This window comes from Olea europaea, chromosome 16, assembly GCF_002742605.1.
Source record: "Olea europaea var. sylvestris chromosome 16, O_europaea_v1, whole genome shotgun sequence".
Lineage (NCBI taxonomy): Eukaryota > Viridiplantae > Streptophyta > Magnoliopsida > Lamiales > Oleaceae > Olea > Olea europaea.
This window is the reverse complement of record NC_036252.1, coordinates 12,168,175-12,192,312: the sequence shown is the minus strand read 5'-3', so window position 1 is coordinate 12,192,312 and position 24,138 is coordinate 12,168,175. Positions and strand designations below refer to the sequence as shown.

General features: G+C 33.6%; 2 protein-coding genes and 1 pseudogene across 2 annotated transcripts; all 3 read right to left on the bottom strand.

The window, feature by feature from the left end:
* Positions 1–2,928: 2,928 nt before the first annotated feature.
* Positions 2,929–5,892, bottom strand: LOC111412136 (pentatricopeptide repeat-containing protein At4g35130, chloroplastic). Its single transcript, XM_023042912.1, has one exon. The coding sequence runs from the start codon at positions 5,792–5,794 to the stop codon at positions 3,383–3,385; it is 2,412 nt and encodes an 803-aa protein (XP_022898680.1). The 5' UTR covers positions 5,795–5,892; the 3' UTR covers positions 2,929–3,382.
* Positions 5,893–13,298: 7,406 nt separating this feature from the next.
* Positions 13,299–14,827, bottom strand: LOC111412135 (24-methylenesterol C-methyltransferase 2-like). The gene has a single exon (XM_023042911.1). The coding sequence runs from the start codon at positions 14,730–14,732 to the stop codon at positions 13,641–13,643; it is 1,092 nt and encodes a 363-aa protein (XP_022898679.1). The 5' UTR covers positions 14,733–14,827; the 3' UTR covers positions 13,299–13,640.
* Positions 14,828–20,062: 5,235 nt separating this feature from the next.
* On the bottom strand, positions 20,063–23,436 carry LOC111412632 (annotated as a pseudogene).
* Between the last annotated feature and the right edge of the window lie 702 nt (positions 23,437–24,138).

The window sequence follows — 24,138 nt, the reverse complement described above, 5'->3', positions numbered from 1 at the left end:
CAACGAATGCAAATATTATAGTTGACCCTATCCAGCAACAATTACAAAAGCAACTAATTTGGATAATTCAAAAATAATATTATTCCAATTCAATTTCTTAAAATTATTTTAATGGGATGGATGAAATAATTAAGGATGCGTTAAATAGCTAACATTTTTCATGAAAAATATATTTTTCCAACCTTCAAATTCTTACTTTTGTATTGATTGATTGATTTTTTTTTATAAAAAATATTTTTCTACTTTTGGTTACGTGACCATATCTCTCTCAAAATCAAGAAAAATATTTTCTTTAGAGAGATTAGAATTTTATTTTCTAGAGAATTCGCTCTCTTTTTTCTCTTTCTATCTAACCACCAATAAAAAAATGGACAAGTATAATATTTTCTAGGTTAAAAATTAAACCAATCAAACACATTTAATTGACAATTTTCATGCAAATAAGTTCTAGGTAATTGAACTGTCTAGAATTTATTTTCTTTTCATACAAATTTCATACTTGCAATCCAACACATCCTAAATATTTTTTTGTTAGAATCCTCTTCGAATTTGAAACAAGCTCATTTCATAATGACATAATATAATTAAAATAGAGTTCCTAATATAATTTGTGTTTGGTGGGGATTAAAATTTAATTTTTATTTAAGTCAAATTCAATAATTAATTTTAACCATATATTTTATGAGACTCATAATTTTTCAATAATATATTTCATCAACTTTTATCAAAATTTACTAAAACACTAATTTTAATCCCAACCAAAAATGATAATATATGAATTTTTTGAATATTTGATTTATCATTTATTTAGCGTTATACTATTTAACATCACTACTGTGTTTAACACCATTCTAGATGACAATGATAGTAGCATTAAATTACGAGTTATGTTATTTAGAACTACTAGTGTCAAGTATTAGTCCATGTGGCAACTACATGATATTGATAAATATGTTCATTTAAATGAAATGTCAAATGATTTATTTATTTGAACCTATCAAGTGTAACCATCTAAATTGATGTTCAAGCATCATTAGTAATATATAACATTATATTCTTAAATTATAAGTTCAATTAAATGAATCACATAATTTCTCATTTAATTAAATACATTTCATAATGTCACATAGATTGATACGTTTCATTAATTTTTATTTAAGTTAGAATTCTCATTTTTCTATTGTTCTCTAAACGATTAGATAATTTCTTTCCTATATGGTAGGTCGGTCTCCCCTATCGTGTCCATATTAATAGCACGATATTTGACAAGTGTAACAAGTTTGTTGACTTCATTATGATCCACGCAACCTAACAAACAGAACTCTAGCGATGGCCCATTGCTCCTACCTTTCCCTTTGGCCTATCGCAATACTGTACACGTGCATGCTTGAAAAGTGACCGTATTAAAGTCGTTACTGATTACTGTGGATAAGGTAATTATTACTTCTCGTTAGAGGTAACTTTTTATCTTTTCTTGGTATATTAGGTGACACCAAGTGTCTCTTATCCGTATTATGCTATTTGTAGAAAACGTATTTACAAATTTGATTGACAAATGAGTGTTGACAAAATTTCTGCCATTGATTTTCAATGTTTTAAAAATCTATTTTTAAAATGATTGGGGTCAATATTATTTTATCGACCAACTTTGTACATGTAACAACTCTTATATGTCGCTTTCCCCATTTCCTCCTTAGACTGTTTGGTTGGGAAATCAGTATCATATTAATCCTGCTTACAGTCTCATCTCATCAAAACCAGTCAATCATGTAACAATAGCAGTCAATGCTGGAAATCAATATTATTATTAAATGTTTACGTATATGTTACAATAAAAAACATAAATTTAGGGTTTACCTCAATTCGATAATCAAGTTCTTAATCGGATTTGAATCACTACATTTTAGTTCTTTTAGATTATGAACTTTCAGCTTTTGAATTCAAGATCTTGCCACTTTCTTTTATGATATTCACCAAAGTCAATACTATAACGTGTGGACACCCTTTCCAATTAAAATAAAAAATAAATTCAAGATTGAACGAACCAAGAATAGAACAAGAAAACAAAATTTTCAATTTCTTTCTTTTCTCACATGATTTTTGCCCACTTTATAGTGTGAATATAGGACCAAAAAAGTTTAGTCCAACTCTAATTAGGTCATAGGTTTAATTGCAAATGTAGTCTTTGAATTTCAATACAATTATAATCAAGTTAAATTTTTTTTTCAAGTAATTGCAATTGGCTCCAAAACTTTACTGAGCTACCATATGAACCTATTCAGACATATATTATCCAAACTCTAATAATTAGATCTTATCTAGCTCATCCTCATTCAAGATACAATAATTAGGTAACCGTTCAACAGAAAATATTTTAGTAATCGCTCAACTCATTTTGTAGGACGATGATCCCATCTGAGGATGATTCTGACACGAATTTGTGTTCACTACTTCACTTGTTCTCAAGCTTCAAATTCATCGAAATACTTGATTAATTAAATTATTCATACTCATTGACGATTCAAAAAATCATTAATCTCGCGAGATCTATACATAATCTTGTCGAGGGATTTACATAAAACATCTTACGAACAAGCGAAATTTAATTCTTCGCAAGATTATACTATAATTAAATCTATTCAATACACTCTAAGTATACTATTACCACATTTAGACTATTTTTTCAACAAGGACAAATTGCAATCCCAAATAGTGAATTATACCATTACGGTACAAGGTGTCAACCCTGTGCATTAGTTGTGAACTATTTTATTTATGGTCAAAATATAATTTGTATCACTTGGTACTTCTCCATGCAAGCATCCAATTTATATTATCATATGTGATCATTGACAATTTTATTCACATGCTCAATGTTTAGTAAAATGCATTAATACTAAATAAAAAAACAGAATTTATTTATTAGAATTTTCTATTTTACTATAGCAAGAATATATTATATGAGCACAAAACCCAACTTGAAAACATCTTGAACAAAATTTGCGATGTTGAGCTTAATTTATTATCACTCGTGTAACTACCACATTTTTATCCTAAACATTTTCTCAGGCTCCCACTAAAATAGTCCATACAGGTCCAATATGATATCAATGAACCTGTAAATAGTTACCGTGTCTTTCTTTTAACAAAATCAAGATGCACAACATACCTTTCTCCTCTTCTGTTTACTCGAATTCCAACTTCGTTGACAATCTAATAGAACTCCCAATCGTTTAGCAGTAAGCATTAGCCGACTCACCTTTTCAATTTGACCATATTGGTACAACTTGAGGAGCATGAAGATGATTCCAGTGATACCTGCTGAATCCTGAAATCTCAAGCTAATTATTTTACAAGTATTCTTGTCCTTCAAACAATTTATTCACCAATAATCTCTACACGAACAATTCCCATCCCTGAAATGGTGATATATTTTTGAGTCTCCTACTACAATCTCTCTGTTAGTTATCTCTGAAATCTTTTTTGCAGCACTATGGCAATCTTCACATACCGTAATGTTCTTTCTAACTAGCACAGGGTTCCCAACCGATGTGGAGATCAAGCCAAATGAAATAGCTAATCTCACACTGTGGCAGAAAGGAGCGTTATCCCTTTTCTTCAACAAATCTACTGTCTTGAACTTAGTGACGTCAGGGCCACACTGATATTCCCCTATTTTCCTCGAAATCATATCAAGAACTTCATAAATCATGTTACTCTTAATTTGTGATTTATCGTGATTGGTGAACCGGTATGTCTTACTATTGTACTCAACTATGCTGCATCCAACGGTTTTTTCTAATCTTTGGTTTTTCATCCAACATCTAACCCGTTCTACGTCTTCCCATCTGCCGACTTCAGCATACATGTTCGAGAGCAAGACATGGCATCCAGTATTATCATGATTCAATGACAACACATGGTTTCTAGCTAGCTCAGCTAGTTCTATGTTTCTATGATGTCTACTCGCAACCAGCAAAGATCCCCAGATCCGGGCAGTTGGTGTTATAGGCATTTCATCTATAAAGCGTTTAGCTAAGTCAAGATTACCAGCACGGCCTAGTAGATCAAGCATACAGCCATAGTGCTCTATTCCAGGATCGATTCCATAATCCCTTTTCATCGAATTAAAATATTCCCAACCTTCTTCCTCCATCCCAGAAATGCTGCAGGATGATAAAAGGGAAACAAATGTGCTTCCATTCGGTTCAATACCCTCTTCCCTCATCTTAGAGAACAATCTAATGGAAGATGCTCCAAACCCATGGATGGCGTAAGCTAATATTATTGTGTTCCATGAAATAAGATCCTTAAACAACATACTATCGAAGATTTCTTTTGCAGTCTGAAGATCCCCACATTTTGCATACATGTACATAATTGCATTGGAGATGAATGTACTAGAAGCAAAACCCAATTTACATATATAGCTGTGAATTTGCATCCCTTCTTTTAGCAAGGCTTTTTCAGCATATGCTGGCAGGATACTAGCAAATGTCATCTCATCTGGGATAAAATTTTCGTTCCACATATCTTCAAACATTTCCAAGGCTTTCCTGGCATAGCCATTCTGCACATAAGCAGCAATCATGGCATTCCATGATATTAAATTTCTTTCCTTCATGTAGAAAAACATACCTTCAGCCAATTTCAGCCTCGCACACTTACCATACATGTCAACTAAAGCAGTCTCTAATACTAAATGAGGAAAAAATCCTTTTCGAATGGCATAACCATGGATGGCTTTTCCCTGCACAAGAGCTTCCAGTTTTGCACAAGAGGGGAGCAAGTTTATCAATGTGACAACATCAGGATTCAAATTGCCACTCTCTTGCATTTCCCTCATACAAGTAAATGACTTGAATGATTTATCATTCAAGGCATATGCACTTATCATTGCATTCCAAACCACCACGTTCTTTTGAGAAATGGTATTACATACCCCTTCAGCGTAATCCACCAGACCGCATTTTCCGTACATGTCAATAAGTGAAGTCCCTATCATTAAATCTAATTGAAACCGTCTCCTAATCACTTGGCAGTGGATTTCCCTTCCACTTAACAAAAAATGCCCAAGAGCACAAGCACCCAAAGCACTAATAATGCTAAACCTGTCAGGTTGTAATCCATCTGCCTGCATTTTACTGAAACATGACAAGGAGCTCCGACCATCGCCAGCTGAAACATACCCACTGATCATAGAATTCCAAGAAACTAAATCCTTTACAGGCATACCTTCAAATATTTCATCAGAATCCTTTACACATCCGACTTTTGCATACATCAATATAAGAGTATTGCAGATGTAAATATCACTGTCCAAACCAAGCTTAATTATCCTCGAGTGAACTTTTTGTCCCTCCACCGCGGCAAAAGCAGCAGTACACGCCTTGACTACAGATGGAAAAGTAAAACAATCGGCTTCTACGTCTTCAAACTGCATACGGTGATAATAATAAATAGCTTCTTGAAAGAACCCGTTATTGGCCAGTCCCCTTATTATCACGTTCCATATGAAAGTACTTGAGTCACCCATATTCTCAAACACATGGAGCGCATCTTCTAAACACCCCGACTCCACATAAGATAACAGCCTTCTTGTCGACGAGATATTCCCGTTCTCAACTAATGTATTGATTCGTTTTGCTCGTCTTCTTTTCACACTGGTAGCTGACTTCAAATTTTGGTTCTTGATTATGGGTTCATGGTTTTGAATTGTGTATGAAGCTTTCGGCGAGACATAATGGTGAGTTATAGGTTTGATATGGACGTGAAAACTAATAAATAAGGCCATTTTCTCAATCACCAGCAGACAGGTTGACTTCGGAAATCGAGACGATTTTGCGAGTGTACAGAACAGACGAGGGCTTCATCTCGACTTCAAAATTTCATGAGCACTCACTGTGTAATTGTGAGATCTGTGCTAAAATTGAGCTCAAGTGAAATAAGATTCTACTAAATTGCATGCATCATCCCTAACTTTTGACTGAATTAGCATTTTTAATCCCAACTGTTTTTTTCTTAGCATTTCAGGCACGATATGTCTTTAGGCTACGTCTGTTGTCTTAGTTTTGTCTAGATGGTTCCAATAAAATCTTTATCTGTGCCTCACTGCAATTTTAAAGCGAGATTTGAATCCATGATAAATGCTTTGAAAATCTATAACAAGAAAATTACATAAATCCATGCAAATCAAGTATTCAAGTTTCAAGTTAAAAAATCAGGTCGTAATAATTTTTAATTTTTGTTAAAAATCAGGTATATTAATATACCCCAGCCATCGCCACACCCACTCCACACCACAACCTCATGTCTCCAATTCATCCTTCCCTAAAAATAGATTTTTCGATGAGCGATGCTATTCTTACAAAGTAGGTTTACAAAAAAGGTTGATAAAGTGGTTGTTGGCAAAATCAATATCATTCAATTTAAAAATAGTTTTTGAAAGCAACAAAATCCATTGGCTTTGATTTTTTCAACACACACTTTGTCGACCATTTTTGTCAAATTACTTTGTACAAGTAGTTTAATTATCTTTCGACCCTGCCATCGAAGCCCATCTCCCCGTCTCAAAAATCCTTTGCACCTTCACTCGTTGTCCGTCGTACCACCACTTCCACCACTCTTGAACTCTAGCGCATCATCTTTGCCTTATCGGAGAATGCCTTAGTGTCGTCGTTTCTGGGTTATTTATAATTGGATGGAAAAATAGAGTAAAAAATTTGCTCACTTTTTTACGACTACGACATAGTGTGGACAATTGAGGCAATGGCTTTGGGTTGCGTGTCGTAAGTGACTGTGAACCATCCGATTCAAGACTTACCATTGATGGATGTTTTGAGATATTCAGATTTAGGTTTGCTGGTGATGACACTAGATGCGCTAAGCGATTGAAGGATTGTTGGTGATGGCGATGATTTGTATGGTGTCGACGGTGGTGGAGATGTGTGAGTAAGATGCAGGTGAGATGAAGAGTGCCCATGATCAATTAATTGTGATTTTGACTGATAAATAATATGTGATCAGTTAATGAACATTGTTACATGTACATCAAATTTTATATGATCACATATTATTTTATTATTTATCAATGTAAAATACAGTTTACTTAGGTGACCATGGCTACGTGATTTTATTAATATAAAAATCTTACTCAATCCATGTGTAATTTTATATTTCTATTGATATTTAGTGCTATAAAAGGTGAAAAAGGCCGGGCATAGGCCGACCTAGAAGAAAGCATTGAAAAGGGAGATCAATCTAACGTCAAAAGACGCGGTCAATGCGCACATCGGTGCCAAAAGATGCACACCCTTTTTCCAATTTTAAAGGTTAAATAAGTTAATTAGATGAAATGAAAAATTATTAACGGTCTTAGAATAATTAAACAAAGGGCCGTAAAAATAATATTTAAAAATGCAAAAATATAAAAAATAGTTAAAAAAGTTGTTTATATGAAATTAACTTTTATTCAATAACAAATTCTTTGTATACTATATTTTTTGAACGATTAGGAGTATCCGAGTTAACTAAAACTTCTGTAGTTATCATAGAAATTCCTCTTGAAAATGTAACATATAACTGTTTGTGAAAAAAATAAATTAAATTAATAATTGAAACCATGGGAAACACATACTTTAGTTCTATATTTCAATGGAAAGTACTTGTTTTATTGCATATTTTACAGTTTGCGGATCATGGAATGATTGCTGCTGACTATTAATCTTCACGAGCATCATGGGATAAAACATAAAATGGAGAAAATATGAAGTACCCATTGTTTTACAAAGCGTTTTAAGCTTAAGCCTTAAGGCCCGTCTCACCTAAATGCCTTCATTAAGCACCCTAAGGCCTAAACCTTATATTTTCAGTGTCATTTGTCAAGGTTAAAGCCATGACTTGCTGAGGCGTATGCATCAAGGCATATGACTTTCGGCATTTAATAGAGATTTGATCTCCGCATGCATTCATACAAAAAATAAATAAATAAAAAATTCACGAATTGTTTTTACCTCAAGTTTGAAGGCGATGAACAAAGAAAAAATTATATTAATAATTGAATATTAAGACTAGGCCCCTATTGGAGCCCTTTTTAGTAAGAAAATATATTTTGAAATATTTTTTTTTGGAAAAATGTACGATTAAGAAAAAAGAAAAAGATTTTAATTTACATGTAAAATTATTTTATGGAAGGATGTGTGGTTTAAAATGAATTTTTCAAAAAGTAGGGGCCAAGCATACGCTAAGGATTTTTTTTTTATAATAAAATAATGTAATTACAAAATAAATAATTATCGTAGTAGGCGTAATAGCTCATTGTCAATTAGGATAAGCCTTTAAATATCATATTGTTTAGTATTATTGAAATAAGATTCGACCAACCCTTTTGGACTACCTTCACTCTAATGGACCATTCATTTTCATAGCCGATAAACCTCTTGTAGCCTTTGATTCCATGATGAATAATCTTGAAAATAAATAAATGTACATTAACTTGAATAATTTATTTACTGCTAGAGTAATTGAATAGTCCTCAAAACATATGAAGTGTGCGTGAACTAGAAGAATTAATTTGCACCATTTTGATCTAAATATGAGAGAGTGCAAGCCATGGAAAATAAATGTCAATTATAATACATGCATGTAAATAGTGAAATGTATAATTAAATGTTAAATGCATATTAAATAATGAAAATGTATAATTGAAATAATTTAGGTATAGTAAAGTTAGAATCATACAAAAAGTATGGTATTATTAACATAATTGAATTGTAGTATGGCTACAATCGTCCAAAAAAATGATTCTCATGTGATGTTTAATATATTATAGATTATATATACATTTAAAATTTGACCTTGTCACGCCACTTTTTCAAACCTCATATACACATTTTATATTTACTAGTCAAAATTGAACGTGTGTTGCATGTTATTCTAAAATACTTAAAAGTATATTTCATATCAATTTGTTGGAGGATTTAAAGAGTTTCGGACAAATTAAAGAAAATAAAATATAGCATAAAAATTTAAGAGAAGAAAATTATTCAAATTGTACTCTGAAAACTCAAGTTCTATAATTCATTTTTTTTTTTTTATAATGATGAAATACTATAAATGAGTAATCTTTTTATATTACAATTGATACATAAAAATTAATTATTAATACATAAATTTAAATACTCATTAAAATTTCTAAATACATAAATATGAATAAATTTATAATAACTCTAGATTTGTATAATTCAAGATTCATTAAGTGAAAATTCATTGAATCTAAATTAATGTGAATGTTAATTAATTGAAAATTAATAACACAAATTCTATAAATAACAATAATTATGTAGTATTTATTACTTTTGAAAAACGAAAAATAAAGTATTATTAAAATAATTGAATTGTAGAGGTTAAAATCATTTAAAAATGATTCTCCTTGATGTATTATTTTAATATATTATAGATGTACAGATATCTTATAACCATCTTACATGTACTTGATAACATGTATCTAGAATTTTTTTATAGCTAAGATAATAAATTCCTTAATACATCAAATTAGTGTTGTTGACATTAGGGGCATTTGTAGATAAAAAAATAAAAATAAAAAAAATAGCATAAATTATATTCAAAATTCTACATTAGACAAAACTATAAGATAAAACTAAACACACATTGAATTCCATCATATGCAAAACCACACACATTGTATACGAAATATTCAAATAGCACATAGCGTTGACGGATATATTATTTGACCATGCAAACTAGGAAAAAGAATTTCAAGCTCACTCTCCCTTTCGGGTGTTAAATATCAAGTAATTATAGCAAGTGTTAAATATCAAGTAATTATAGCAAGCAATTACAAATAAAGAAATAAAAAAGGAATCCAGATAGTCTGTTCATTGAAAAGGAGAGATTCAAAACTTTATGCTGCGCCTACGACACACACTCAGACCTCGGTGATGTTAATCGATGGTTAACAGTTATATCGGCTCAACTCGACTCGACTCAGCTGGAGATTCAAAACCATATCCTTTCACAAATGGCCAAAGGGGGTGGATATAATATCTGAGGCAAAAACATGGTGGACACACCAAAAAGACAAAAATGCAAGTTAAATTTTGCATGGAATCGGAATCGAAAGGCTAGATCTAAGCATATCCACGTTACAAATTCACAAGCTTTAATAAAAGTTTTGTCACTCCCCAGGTTAGATGTTACCAGTTAAACAACCCTTGCATTAAAACATCCAAAGCAAAAGACTTGTCACATGAAAACTAGAAATGCTAGACGATGTTGAGGATTTCTCTAATGTTGCCAAAACCTCTTGTAGCCTTTGATTCCATGATGAATAATCTTGAAAATAAATAAATGTACATTAACTTGAATAATTTATTTACTGCTAGAGTAATTGAATAGTCCTCAAAACATATGAAGTGTGCGTGAACTAGAAGAATTAATTTGCACCATTTTGATCTAAATATGAGAGAGTGCAAGCCATGGAAAATAAATGTCAATTATAATACATGCATGTAAATAGTGAAATGTATAATTAAATGTTAAATGCATATTAAATAATGAAAATGTATAATTGAAATAATTTAGGTATAGTAAAGTTAGAATCATACAAAAAGTATGGTATTATTAACATAATTGAATTGTAGTATGGCTACAATCGTCCAAAAAAATGATTCTCATGTGATGTTTAATATATTATAGATTATATATACATTTAAAATTTGACCTTGTCACGCCACTTTTTCAAACCTCATATACACATTTTATATTTACTAGTCAAAATTGAACGTGTGTTGCATGTTATTCTAAAATACTTAAAAGTATATTTCATATCAATTTGTTGGAGGATTTAAAGAGTTTCGGACAAATTAAAGAAAATAAAATATAGCATAAAAATTTAAGAGAAGAAAATTATTCAAATTGTACTCTGAAAACTCAAGTTCTATAATTCATTTTTTTTTTTTTATAATGATGAAATACTATAAATGAGTAATCTTTTTATATTACAATTGATACATAAAAATTAATTATTAATACATAAATTTAAATACTCATTAAAATTTCTAAATACATAAATATGAATAAATTTATAATAACTCTAGATTTGTATAATTCAAGATTCATTAAGTGAAAATTCATTGAATCTAAATTAATGTGAATGTTAATTAATTGAAAATTAATAACACAAATTCTATAAATAACAATAATTATGTAGTATTTATTACTTTTGAAAAACGAAAAATAAAGTATTATTAAAATAATTGAATTGTAGAGGTTAAAATCATTTAAAAATGATTCTCCTTGATGTATTATTTTAATATATTATAGATGTACAGATATCTTATAACCATCTTACATGTACTTGATAACATGTATCTAGAATTTTTTTATAGCTAAGATAATAAATTCCTTAATACATCAAATTAGTGTTGTTGACATTAGGGGCATTTGTAGATAAAAAAATAAAAATAAAAAAAATAGCATAAATTATATTCAAAATTCTACATTAGACAAAACTATAAGATAAAACTAAACACACATTGAATTCCATCATATATGCAAAACCACACACATTGCATACGAAATATTCAAATAGCACATAGCGTTGACGGATATATTATTTGACCATGCAAACTAGGAAAAAGAATTTCAAGCTCACTCTCCCTTTCGGGTGTTAAATATCAAGTAATTATAGCAAGTGTTAAATATCAAGTAATTATAGCAAGCAATTACAAATAAAGAAATAAAAAAGGAATCCAGATAGTCTGTTCATTGAAAAGGAGAGATTCAAAACTTTATGCTGCGCCTACGACACACACTCAGACCTCGGTGATGTTAATCGATGGTTAACAGTTATATCGGCTCAACTCGACTCGACTCAGCTGGAGATTCAAAACCATATCCTTTCACAAATGGCCAAAGGGGGTGGATATAATATCTGAGGCAAAAACATGGTGGACACACCAAAAAGACAAAAATGCAAGTTAAATTTTGCATGGAATCGGAATCGAAAGGCTAGATCTAAGCATATCCACGTTACAAATTCACAAGCTTTAATAAAAGTTTTGTCACTCCCCAGGTTAGATGTTACCAGTTAAACAACCCTTGCATTAAAACATCCAAAGCAAAAGACTTGCACATGAAAACTAGAAATGCTAGACGATGTTGAGGATTTCTCTAATGTTGCCAAATGTTGGTTAAGGAAGAAGACATGATACTGATTCAATAAATAAATCAATAGAGAAACGCGAGCTGGATAGGTACAAATCACAATAGATAAGAGCTTAGAGATCTGCAAAGCAACTATTCAAAAGGATAGCACATGCACCAACTAACACAATCAATATATTAATCAAAGGAAGGAAGTTCATATCCAAATAAATTAAAACCACAAGCCTGCCACCTGAATCAAATGTCTACCACGTGTGGATATGCACTAGCTAGAAAGGAGTTCCGCGCTTCGTGCTTGAACACACCATATTTTTTTAACATAATATTATAAATGCATTTCTAAATCGACAAATTTAATAAAAAAACTACAGGGATGGCTATCATGTACCAATTTAACCTTACAGTTGGAGGCAACATATTTTCAGATTCAATTACCAATCATTCAGGTATAACCTTTTCGCTCATACTTTCTGCTGGTATCAAAGAAAGAACACTCCTCTAGTCGAAAATGTGAGTGCTAAAACCTAGCTACAAGATTGTAGCCTCTACTACATTATTGAATACTAAATTCCACATTTTTCTATAATCCATATTATATGATACACAGGACAAAATTCTTAAAAAATGAATGAATCTGGATACATTTTGTCCCTTCATATTTTAAAAAGATGTCCCAAACATCTGAAGTAGTGAAGGACCACAAACAGACCTCACATGAGACATCGAATGTAACGGACAGTCATACAGCTAACTAAATCATGTGCCATGTCCGCTCAATAATTTATCAAGTAAAGACGATTACAGCTATTCTACAGTCCGAGGCCAACATTGTTTATGAATCAACCATAAACTAATCCAGTCAAGACAGTTTTAACGCTAAAAAACTGGATACTTGGATGTATAATAACAATTAAATATTGTGGTTAGAATTACAATAAAGTAGTCCAAGCAAGACTGCAGTGGCATAACACTAATGCTAACGATAAAATAATTCGACGCTTAGTTCAAATCAAGAACACAAGTGGTATAATGCAATGACACATACAACAAAAAGAATTAGAAAAAAGACATTCCAATTCACTTGACATTCAGTGCAGCATTGCACTACGAAATTGACCATCATTGATAATTTTACCATTACAAAAAGAATAGAACAAGCTAATTTCAAGAGACTTTCTAACATAAGTTAGAGGGCAGTGTCAAATTTCTTTGTAGTTCCCTCGAACAACACAAGATAAGACGGCCAAATCTACTTCAAGCCAACAACATTAACAATAAACTAAACAAAATGAAGAAATTTTTTCTATGAAAGCAAGCAATCAAGCTAAAACGGCATAAAGCTATTAAATTAAATCCGATAAACAACAAAGTAAAAGACAAATAACAAAAATAAAACATCAAGAAATTGACCTCCATAATTGTAGATCAATTCATATGCATTACATTGCGTCCTCCTAAGTCGAACTAGAAACAGACTTACTTTCCGGCTTCCTGCAGAGAATCATATGCATAGGAGTGAAAATCCCAGTCTCACCACCTCTGGTCAGGTAATCTGCAGTCACGAAAAGCATCTCGTGCACATCCACGACACCCTTTGGCGCAATCCCCAGCCACGCAAGCACTGTGACTAAAATGTGGTTCCTCCAATAGGCAATCCTCCCCATCTTCAGCCTCGTCCACCACGGGTTGGCCGGTGGTTTAGCCAAATCCTTTTCCTTAATCACTTCAAACCCAACCGTCTTTGCAACTTGAGCAATGTCCTTGTAACTCCTAAGCCCTGGTAAGGCATCTCCTCTCTCAATCCCCTGGATGACCTCCACTTGCTCCGGGTCATCTCCACGGTACAATTCAGTTGTCACCCATTCGTAAGACACATATAAACATCCAGGTTTCAAAATCCTATAGATCTCACTGTACACTTCCTCCAATTTTGGGGCATGGCACGTTGCCTCAATTGAATAAGCCCCGTCAAAACTATTGTCGGCAAAAGGCATCTGAAGGAAATTACCACACACCACCTCACATTGCTTATCAAGACCGGCCTTCTTGTTGTGTGTCCGGGCCCGATTCACCTGATACTCATTTATGGTAATCCCAACTACATTAGCCCCCGAGTGGGCTGCAATAGCCCGCATCGGGCCACCTACCCCACAACCTGCATCAAGAATTCGAGCCCCAGGCTTCACATTTAACAGATCCACCGCCATCTCCTCGTGTATACGAGTAGCCTCCCGATGCGATTTTCCAGGAACGGAAGGAGAAAAATGAAAAGACTGACCCCAACCCCATTCATAAATATCTGTAACCAGATTATAAAATGTATCGACGAAAGCAGGTACCTTTTCTGCCTTCTCGATTTCTTTGGGTCTCCGGAAAAACGACCAGTACTGCTGGTAATTATCTTGAACGTTTTCTTTGGCGATTGAGCCGCCGGAAAGCTGAACGGCATGTTTACCCTTTTGCTCGGCCGAGCCAAGAATGCAAACAAACCAGTATAAGCCGCCGGCTAAAAGAAAGGCAGTGCAGAAGAGAGTAAAGAACTCCATCGATAGAAGAGAGAGAGAGTATAGATATAAAAGATATCGAAGTAAGAGTAAAGTGAAAGGTGAAATGGCTTTTTATGTGTGGATTTGTGCGAGATTCGCGCTGTCAATCACGGTCGGGTCGCACGCCAGGATCAGAGGAAAGTTGGATACAATTTAACAATTGTGAAAAGGCAAAATTGCAGTAACAGTCCCCCATCTATTGATCCGTCTCGTGACAAACTAGACAAGTTCATTTTTTTCTTGGTACCGTCCTTCCCAACTTTTCAAAATGATTCCATTCAGTCTTTGTTGCGTGTGAGCTTCACTTGTGGTATGTTTGAAGGGTGAAACGGTCCACCCAAAATTGAAGCATGGAAGTCGATAAACGTATAATATTTCTTAATCTCAAGATTGTCTTTCTAGAATTGAAGCATAGACAATGGCGGACCTACATTTGGTCTCGGTGGGTCACGTGTCCCACCAATTAAAAATGTTTTTTTTTTTAATTATAAAAATCGAAAATGGAGTAATGAAAAAACTATTACAGTTTCCAATAGAAAGAATCACAAACCGCCCCAACTTTCAAAACCCAAATTTCAATCCAAAGAAACCAAATTGAAATTCAATGCAAGAAACCGATCTACTCCCAATTCAATCCCAACTCTCAGCTTGAGGGCTCCCAATTCCAAACTTTGAAGCAAAACCCAATCATTTGCTCCATTCCCGACGATCGTTCTTAACTTGATTTCCTTCCCCAGCGATTCAACCACTTCAAATGGAAAAACAAACAGCAATATCATGCCCTACTAATTTCAAATGTCTGCATCTGCCACTGAGCATAGAAGTTGATAAACATGAATAAACCTCAATTGCAATATTTCTTAGTCTTGAAGACGTCCTCCCAGAACTAAAGCAAAGAAATTGATGCATACAAATAAATATTACAAGTATGAGTAATTATTTTAGAGTAATGTTATTCAACATTAGTCGTAATCATCACTTCTATAGATGATAGTTGATCCCCCTAATATATTGATCTTAAATATGTGATCCATTATCACCTAAACTAGTGACGATCACAACTACTGATTAATAGCACTATTCATTATTTTATTCAAACAAAATGCAGACAACTTACTGTTTTACTCAAGTAAAATGAGTGTTTAGATTCTTGAAAAGCATTCGTGTGTTTACTACTTTTGTGATTCAATAGTAGAACTATTAGTTTTGCCTTGAAAATCATTACAAGTTAGGCTCATGTGCAAACTTCATAGACCATGCACATAAGTCGTCTTAGGGATTAACTTAGTATCTAAACATGTGTGACATGGACTATATTACCAAATAAAAAGAGGGGGGATGGGGTTGTAATAAGGTAAATAAAGTTGGGGGCTGTTGCTGCAATTTTCCACGTGAATATCTTAAATTAACAATGATTTCAATCTCATCTATATAGATAATCTATTTTTACTAATTAATCTTTTTAAATATAACTAAATATTTTTTCAAAACTTAAATATTGTTAAGGTAGGCCCAGGCTGAGTGTATTTGTATTTTAATGGAATGAATCTTTGTCTAGGTCTTGACCACCACATATATAAGTACATGGAGCAGATGGACGTATTTATTTTCATGGACAATATAACTACTAATTTCTATTATGAGCTTGAAAGAAACTGTTAATGATTTTAAGTTGGTATTTGTTGACCTCGTTTTTTCGTTAGGGTAACGTGGACAATAGTTATCGATCCCACTAGTGTATACGTAAGCAAAATTTGATAAGTATGGATAGAATGCTAATCGAAAATACTTCGAGTTAGGACATGGGAAATACTTTATAACACGAGACAAATATGTTTGGAATCTGACAATATATTCTAAGATCGATTGTTAAATAATAGACAATCGTTAATGATTTGAAGAAAGCAAAGTAAATAAAACTCAAACAAAGTTTGGTGTATATTTGACAAAAGAGAAGACAAAAAGTAGATTCAAGTGTATTGAGTTGCATTAATCTTCAAATGATACATAAATGAGGTACTTATAGCATTACAAATGAAATGGGTGTCCATTGGATGAAAATCAACCTGGCCACATCTCCTTGACCAAAGCATACAATTACATTCCTAAAAATCAATTTGACCTCCTTAGCTTATGATGTATCTAATGCTCTTGCAAAGAGCAGCTACTCTATTGCCTAAATTGATAAGACAAGACAAGACATTTTACTCATCACAGAAGTCCCATCAATCATTCCAAAATGATTTCCTACACAGAATCATCATGTGCGGGTTGTCGCTTACTATAGTTGGGCTTCAGCTTTGATTTGTGTTGAGTTTCATCACCTTAGCAAACAAATGAGCTTATTTTCAGGTTTTTGTCCTTGACAAAGGACCATTTCGACAGGTGGTTTTCATTAAAATTCAGTAACAGCAGATTGAATTTACCCAGGATTACCAATAATTAGTCGACAGGTGGTTTTCATTAAAATTCAGTAACAGCAGATTGAATTTACCCAGGATTACCAATAATTAGGGTAGATGCAGGCGCGAAAAAAAAAAGGGAAATTTATCTAGCAACAAGAGATAATTAAACTTTAACGATGGTAATAGCCAAGAGGGCCAAACAAAAACTGCAATTCAACTGCTGTCTTTTCTCAGCTCTGGTCAGTTTAGATTGTCATATGTTGGAGATTTTAGTGCCAGCTTTATTGCAAAATATTTAAAAAACACTGCCCAATTTTGTCGACCGGCCAAACTTCACCATTACCTTGCATCGCCACTCTCACGGCAGCCTCTAGAGGCCAATTCAACATCCTCCGACCCACTTTATGGGGGTGTAGAAGACTGGGTTTAGATGAAAATATTCAATTATATTTTGATAATAACACATAGAACCGAAGAGACGAATAACATTAACTAGAGAGAAAAACAAGCAGCACATTTTTCACGCACTTGCCACGAGACATATATCGTTTCCACAATACAAAAGCTAGATCTAAGCAGATACATACATGATACAAACATAGGCATGAACGTATTGTCATATTCTGATATCATCAGAACTCGATTAATAAATTCAAAAAAAAAAATACTATCATTAGACTCCCTCTTTGTGAGAGTCTAAATAAGAATCATTACATTAATCCTAACCTTAAAACATCAAAGCTAGAGATACTTATCACATTATAATGATAGAAATGATGATATGTGATAAATAATGCTCTCTAAAATTCACAAAAAATGGGAAAGGAATAAAAGTAGGGTGATGTTATGATGCACTGAACAACACACAAGCTGGAAAGCTAGAGTGGAATTGTCGGACAAGAAAGAGCATAGAGATCTACAAAAATTATGTTATTCAACTCCTCAAAAGTAGCACTACACCAACTTTGTGACAATATACATGCTGTTAACCAATTTAAATAATCACACTCGATAGGTTTAAATGAATCACGTGATATTGCATTTAAGTGAATCTATAATTTAATGTCATGCAGTTGTTACCTAAATTGGTGCTCGACACCTGGGATATTAAATAATATTACTCTATACACACAGGTCAGGACAATAATAGAAATAGGGTCCGGAAGGGTGATGCCTGGATCAACACCAGGAAGGAGATCAGTCCACAAGTGTGAATATTACACTGGAATGAGTTCCATGCTTGAGTTGGTTATTAAAAGGTTGCTTATGGGACAAATTTTCCCTTGCCAATATTTGATGTCTTCGTGTGTCTCCTAAGTGCATAAAGGAACACGAGCTGACCTCACATGAGTCATCTCTGATGTCCGATCAATAATTTATCAAGTAAAGACGATTACAGCTATTCTACTGCCACATGCCACAATGGCTTACAACTCAGCCAACAAGTTTTAAATTCAAAAGCTGGACACTTCTGTATTTAATAACCAAAACAAATTGTGGTTAGAATTACAAAAAAAGTAGTTTTTTCCCTTTTCTCTAATTTTCTAAGAGGCACTTTATGTAAAAATGTATAAAGCAGAAGTACACCCTACAGGACTTAAGTGGCCTAACACAATTGTGATGATAAAAGTTAATGCAACATTTGTCAAAGCAAAGAAGCAAGTGGAAGATAGAGTACATAGAAAAAAGGATGAAAATCTTTTACAAAATAGAAAAGTTAGTTTGAGAAACTTTCTAACGGCTTGTTTGGTACAAATTTTAAGCCAATTAAAATTAATTTTGTTACCGTTATTTCACTATTTCAGTCGTCATTTTTGAATTTTTCTCTCACGGATAGCACCCACTTTATCTCAAACAATAAAAAAATCAATTATCAAAATCCTTACAAGCACTAAGTTAGAGCACATTGTCAACTTCCTCAGTAATTTTTCTCTTCCAGAAAACTACTAAGACGGTTCAATTTACTTTCGAATAGGAGAATCTCATTTTTCTATGAGAGCACGCTTATTAAGCTGAAAAAGATAAAGCTGTTAAGTAAATCCAATAAGCAACAATGAAGCATGCACGAAATTGACATCTACAATCGTCGATCAATTCTTACGCATTACATTAATCTCTTAATCTGAAATTGAACCGGACTTGCATTCAGGCTTCCTTCAGAGAATCACATGCATAGGGGTGAAAATCCCAGAATCACTGCCTCTAGTCAGGTAATCTGCAGTCACAAACAGCATCTCGTGCTTTGGCGCAATCCTCTGCCACACAAGCACTTTGACTAAAATGTGGTTACTCCGATTCGCAATCCTCCCCATCTTCAGCCTAGCATACCATGGGTTCCTTTTCCTTAATCACTTCAAACCCTACTTTGTTTGCTACTCGAGCTATGTCCTTGTAACTTCTTGGCCTCGACAGGGTCAGTCCGAGGCCCTCGACGACAAATTGTAATTAGGCCCTTGAATATAATTTTTTTTTGCAAGCATAACAATCTCTTTAATACTAACCATGATCAATTCAAATCCAGTTTCTCTATAACTTTTGATAAATGAAATGAGCCCTTTCAAATTAAATAATTTACTTTTAACTTTCGTAAAAATTAATTTATATATATTAAAAAGACGACAAAATATAGCACTAGATAATAGTTCGATTATAGGTCCATTTTATTCCTAAAACAGAGAATGTATGTTAAGTGCCCAAGTGTTTTGGGTGTCCTATTTAGTCCAATTTTGTTGTTTTGTCTTGGCTTTTTGAAGGACTAAAGTACTCAACTCCAAAAAATAAAGGAAACCTTTTGTTGGATTTTTGGGATTTTATTTTATTTTTTTGAGGCACTGTGCGATGATCTACGTTGCCTTGAGCTAGGGCTGAGCCTGATCCCTTGGTAATGCATTATGCATCTCTTTGCTCAGTCCCCTGGATAACCTCTCACATGTCCCATTGTCCCGGGTCTTTCCCACAATGCAATTCAGTGGTCGCCCATTCATAAGATACATACAAAGATTCAGACTTTAAACATATAAGAGAAAATCTTTGGTGAGATGGTTGAACCGTATTACGTGGTGTGATCATCTGATCGCGCCAAATCACCTCAGTGGGTGAGGGTGGGCCACCCGATGAGGTGGGAACTCCCCATTGCACGGTCGCATTAAGTGTTGTTTCTAGAGTTTGAATTCACTCCTTCGAAAACAATCCGATAGAATTACCTGAATGCAAGAATTGATCAACAGGATCCAAAATTATAATTCGAGCCCACCGACTTCACGATATTTCCTTAAAACGAATTTGTTGCCTTCAATGGTGCTAAAGACGTCCAGCAATCGTTTTCCAGGATAGAACGAATTTGCGTCTCCTACAGAAGCAGCACTGCAGTCTGTAGGAGTTCCAACGAACACAAAGAAGTGCGTTTTACTTCGAGACAATATCAGAACGAGAGAGAGGGAAATGAGATTCAAAGCACAGAAAGTTTGCAATGAAAATGGTGTAAATTTTCTGGTAGAAAGGCTGGCTATTTATAGACTTGTTCGTGGCCATTCGAACAGTCATCACCTTTCAGACAAGCCTCAAAAATCCGAATAGACATACTGTTTTTAAAAGTCGTGTCTGTTAAGTCGGTTAACAGCAGTAAACAGTCGACTGTTAAAAGAAAATAAAACACTCGGAATAAGCCAAAATTTAATATAGTGTAAAGGTCCACCCGCGCCCGTGCCGTGCCGGCCGGTCGGACGGCGGCGCGCGTGTGTGGGCTTATTACCGAACCCAATAGGATATAGGTCTTCCCCCTTCCAAAGACTATTGGTACCCCTTGGGGCCCAAACCTAATTCCAAACTTTCACCTTATAAACCATACCAAAGTTTCCTAACTTTCCTATGTGGGATAAGTGTTTGACAAATCAAATTCTTCCATAATCCTTAGTTTATGTCGGTTACTTTAACACTTAATATTTCATTCAATTTTAAATGGTTTTCGATAAATAAATATATCACATTAATCATCTCGCGGAGTAGAACGTGAATATGCTAGGTCCCGTATTATTTAAAAGGTGGGTCCCACTGAAATTTGGGCTCAAAGTTAACCCATTAAACCATTTTTTCCAACATTAAGTACACCAAAGTTTTTCTCAACTTATAGATCTCATTGTACACTTCTTCCAGTTTTGGCGTGTCAATGGCATCTGCAGGAATTACTACACTTCACATTGCTTATCAAGCCCGGCCTTCTTCTTGTGCGTCTTAGCCAGATTCACTTGATAATATTTTATGGTAATCCCAACCATATTAGCTCCCGATTGAGATGCAATTTCGTGCATCGGGCCAACAACCATCCTGCATAAAGAATTTGAGCCCAGGCTTCACATTCAAGATTTTAATGGCCATCTGCTCATGCATACAACTCTCGATGCCATTTTTCAGAAATGGAAGGAGAAAAATGAAATGACGGACGGACCCCAACCCCATTTATAAGTATTTTTCACTAGATTGTAAAAAGTATCCACGAATGCAAGTACTTTCTCTATTGTCTCGTTTTCTTTGCACCTGCGAAAAACAGCCAGTATTGCTTGTAATTGTCTTGCATATTTTCCTTGGTTATTGAGTCGGAAAGTTGAAGAGCACACTTGCCCTTTTGCTCGATTAATCCGAGCAATGGAGCCAGAGAATGATTTGAGGTGGGCTAAAGTTTCAAAAATTCTGCTACAAGAAATCGAATTTAGGAGACTAAAACTCATTACATTAACGACAGAGTACCAAACACACAATGGAGTCCAACTTTAGATGCTCGCCTAAGATGTCCACTAGATATTCATAGCTTTTTTTTTTTTTTTTTGTGAGGAAGAAAATTGATGCTTACTTTAGAAAATATAAACTGACTGAAGCAAAACTAAGAAAATATTTAATGAGTACCATTCCAAAGAACTTTGAAAACTAATTATTTTAAACAACTGAAAATTTTGATCAAAAATATGCAAATAAAAATACATTATTGTGTGTCACTGTTATAAATATACAATTTGATGTGGATACTAGTCTATTATACCAACACATTCCACAATGAAGAAAGAATCCACCCAAAGTGCAAAAATCGACGACGAATTTCGAGGGTCCAAAAAGAACTTGTTTTATTTCATGTCTATGTTTGGCTTAGCTTCACTAATATACTTAGAATCAGATTATTTACAAAGAAGTTTGTTTTTACAAATATGCTTTTTATTGACAAGATTAATAATAGAGTAAGGTACCTTTTTTGATAATAGAATCTATTTCAAGGTCAAAATAAGTAAATTTTTATTTCCTACATATGAATAAGTAATGTGTACATAGTGAAACATTTAGTGTCTCGTAGTGTTAAAATCAATAATTTATTTTAACCCTATTCAACATGATTTTATCAGTTGTACTATATGTACATCACAACTTATATATTTGTTTACTAACGGATGATGTGATGATATTTGATTGGGTCAAACCTCATTAACCAAATAAAAAAATTTCTTCACTTTCTTTTTGATATATCATCAATCTGTAAAAAAATTATGTCAATGATGATGAACAACAAGCAATTTCTTAATTTTATTCATCATAAATGTTTTTTTATATATAAGTAAAGCACGCATTAAATAAACTCTAATTTGGTAATAAGCTATACAAATTACATTAATATCATTAGAGAATATTTGAACAATTTGGCAATTGGACTTGTGATGGGACTTAAGCTTAAGCTGGTCCAATATAGATATTTGTGCCAATTTAACTGTCAAATGGAAAAGTGGAAATTACACAATTTCATATTTTTAAAATTCATAATTCTAAAATAAGATGGGTAGTTTAACATTTCAAAAATCAGATATTTTATTTTAATTAATATTTTTACTAAATATATATATTCCATTACACACAAACCCTAATTAATTTCCAATACTCTATCTCTACATTTCTCTCTCATGTCACACTCTCTCTCACTCCCCCTCCCCTGAAGAAAACGCAGGTGGATGTGGTGCGGTGCTTGCCTGGTGGTGGTGGCGGATCTGGCTGTGGTGGATGTGGTGTGGCGGTCTAGCAGTGGTGTTTTCATGGTATGGCAGTGTATAGCGGTGTGTGGCGGTGGCAGATCTGGCGGTGGTGGATGTGGCGTGGCGGTCTGACGGTGGTGTTTTCATGGTGTGGAGGTGGGTGTGTGGTGGTGCTGTCGTAGGAGTGTGTGTGTGGTGTGGCGGTGGCAGTGTGTGGCGGTGGCGTGGAAGAAGAAGGAGAAGGTGGTGAACAAAAATATAATGAATATGAAGTTTCTCTGAAGCTTGTTTCATCCATGAAAATGACGTAGAATCCACCAGATTGGCATAGCATATGAGTATTTGAAATTGAAGTTGATGATGATCTTTTTCACAAACAATTTATCTAGAAAATGAAGTTGCCAGCTTTCTGGGCGAGGATTTGGGCACAGGAAGAAATGTGGATGGCGTCTTCTGTGTTCCATGTCGTTCTGCTTTGGAGACATGGGGTAGGGGTGTATGTGACCATTAAATTGGTTAACTTGTGACCAATAATCGACAATATGTGACTAATAAAAAAGATAATTTGTGATAAAAAATAATGTGTGACCTAAAAATTTGTTAGTCTGTGTTCGGTAATTTGTAATTTGTGACTATATAATAAATTGTGACTTATAATATTTGTAATTTGTGACACCACTCAACTCTATTGAAATGTGATCGTAAAATTAATATGTGACCTATAAAATTTTTGATTCGTGATCGAAAAATAATGTGACCTATAAAATTTGTGTTTGTGACTTATAATTTATTGAGTTGTGACTGAAAAATTAATCTGTGACTCTTAAAATTTTTGATTCGTGATCGAAAAATAATATGTGACCTATAATATTTGTGTTTGTGACTTATAATTTATTGAGTTGTGATTGAAAAATTAATCTGTGACCTATAAAAATTTTGGTTCGTGATCGAAAAATAATATGTGACCTATAAAAATTGTGTTTGTGACTTATAATT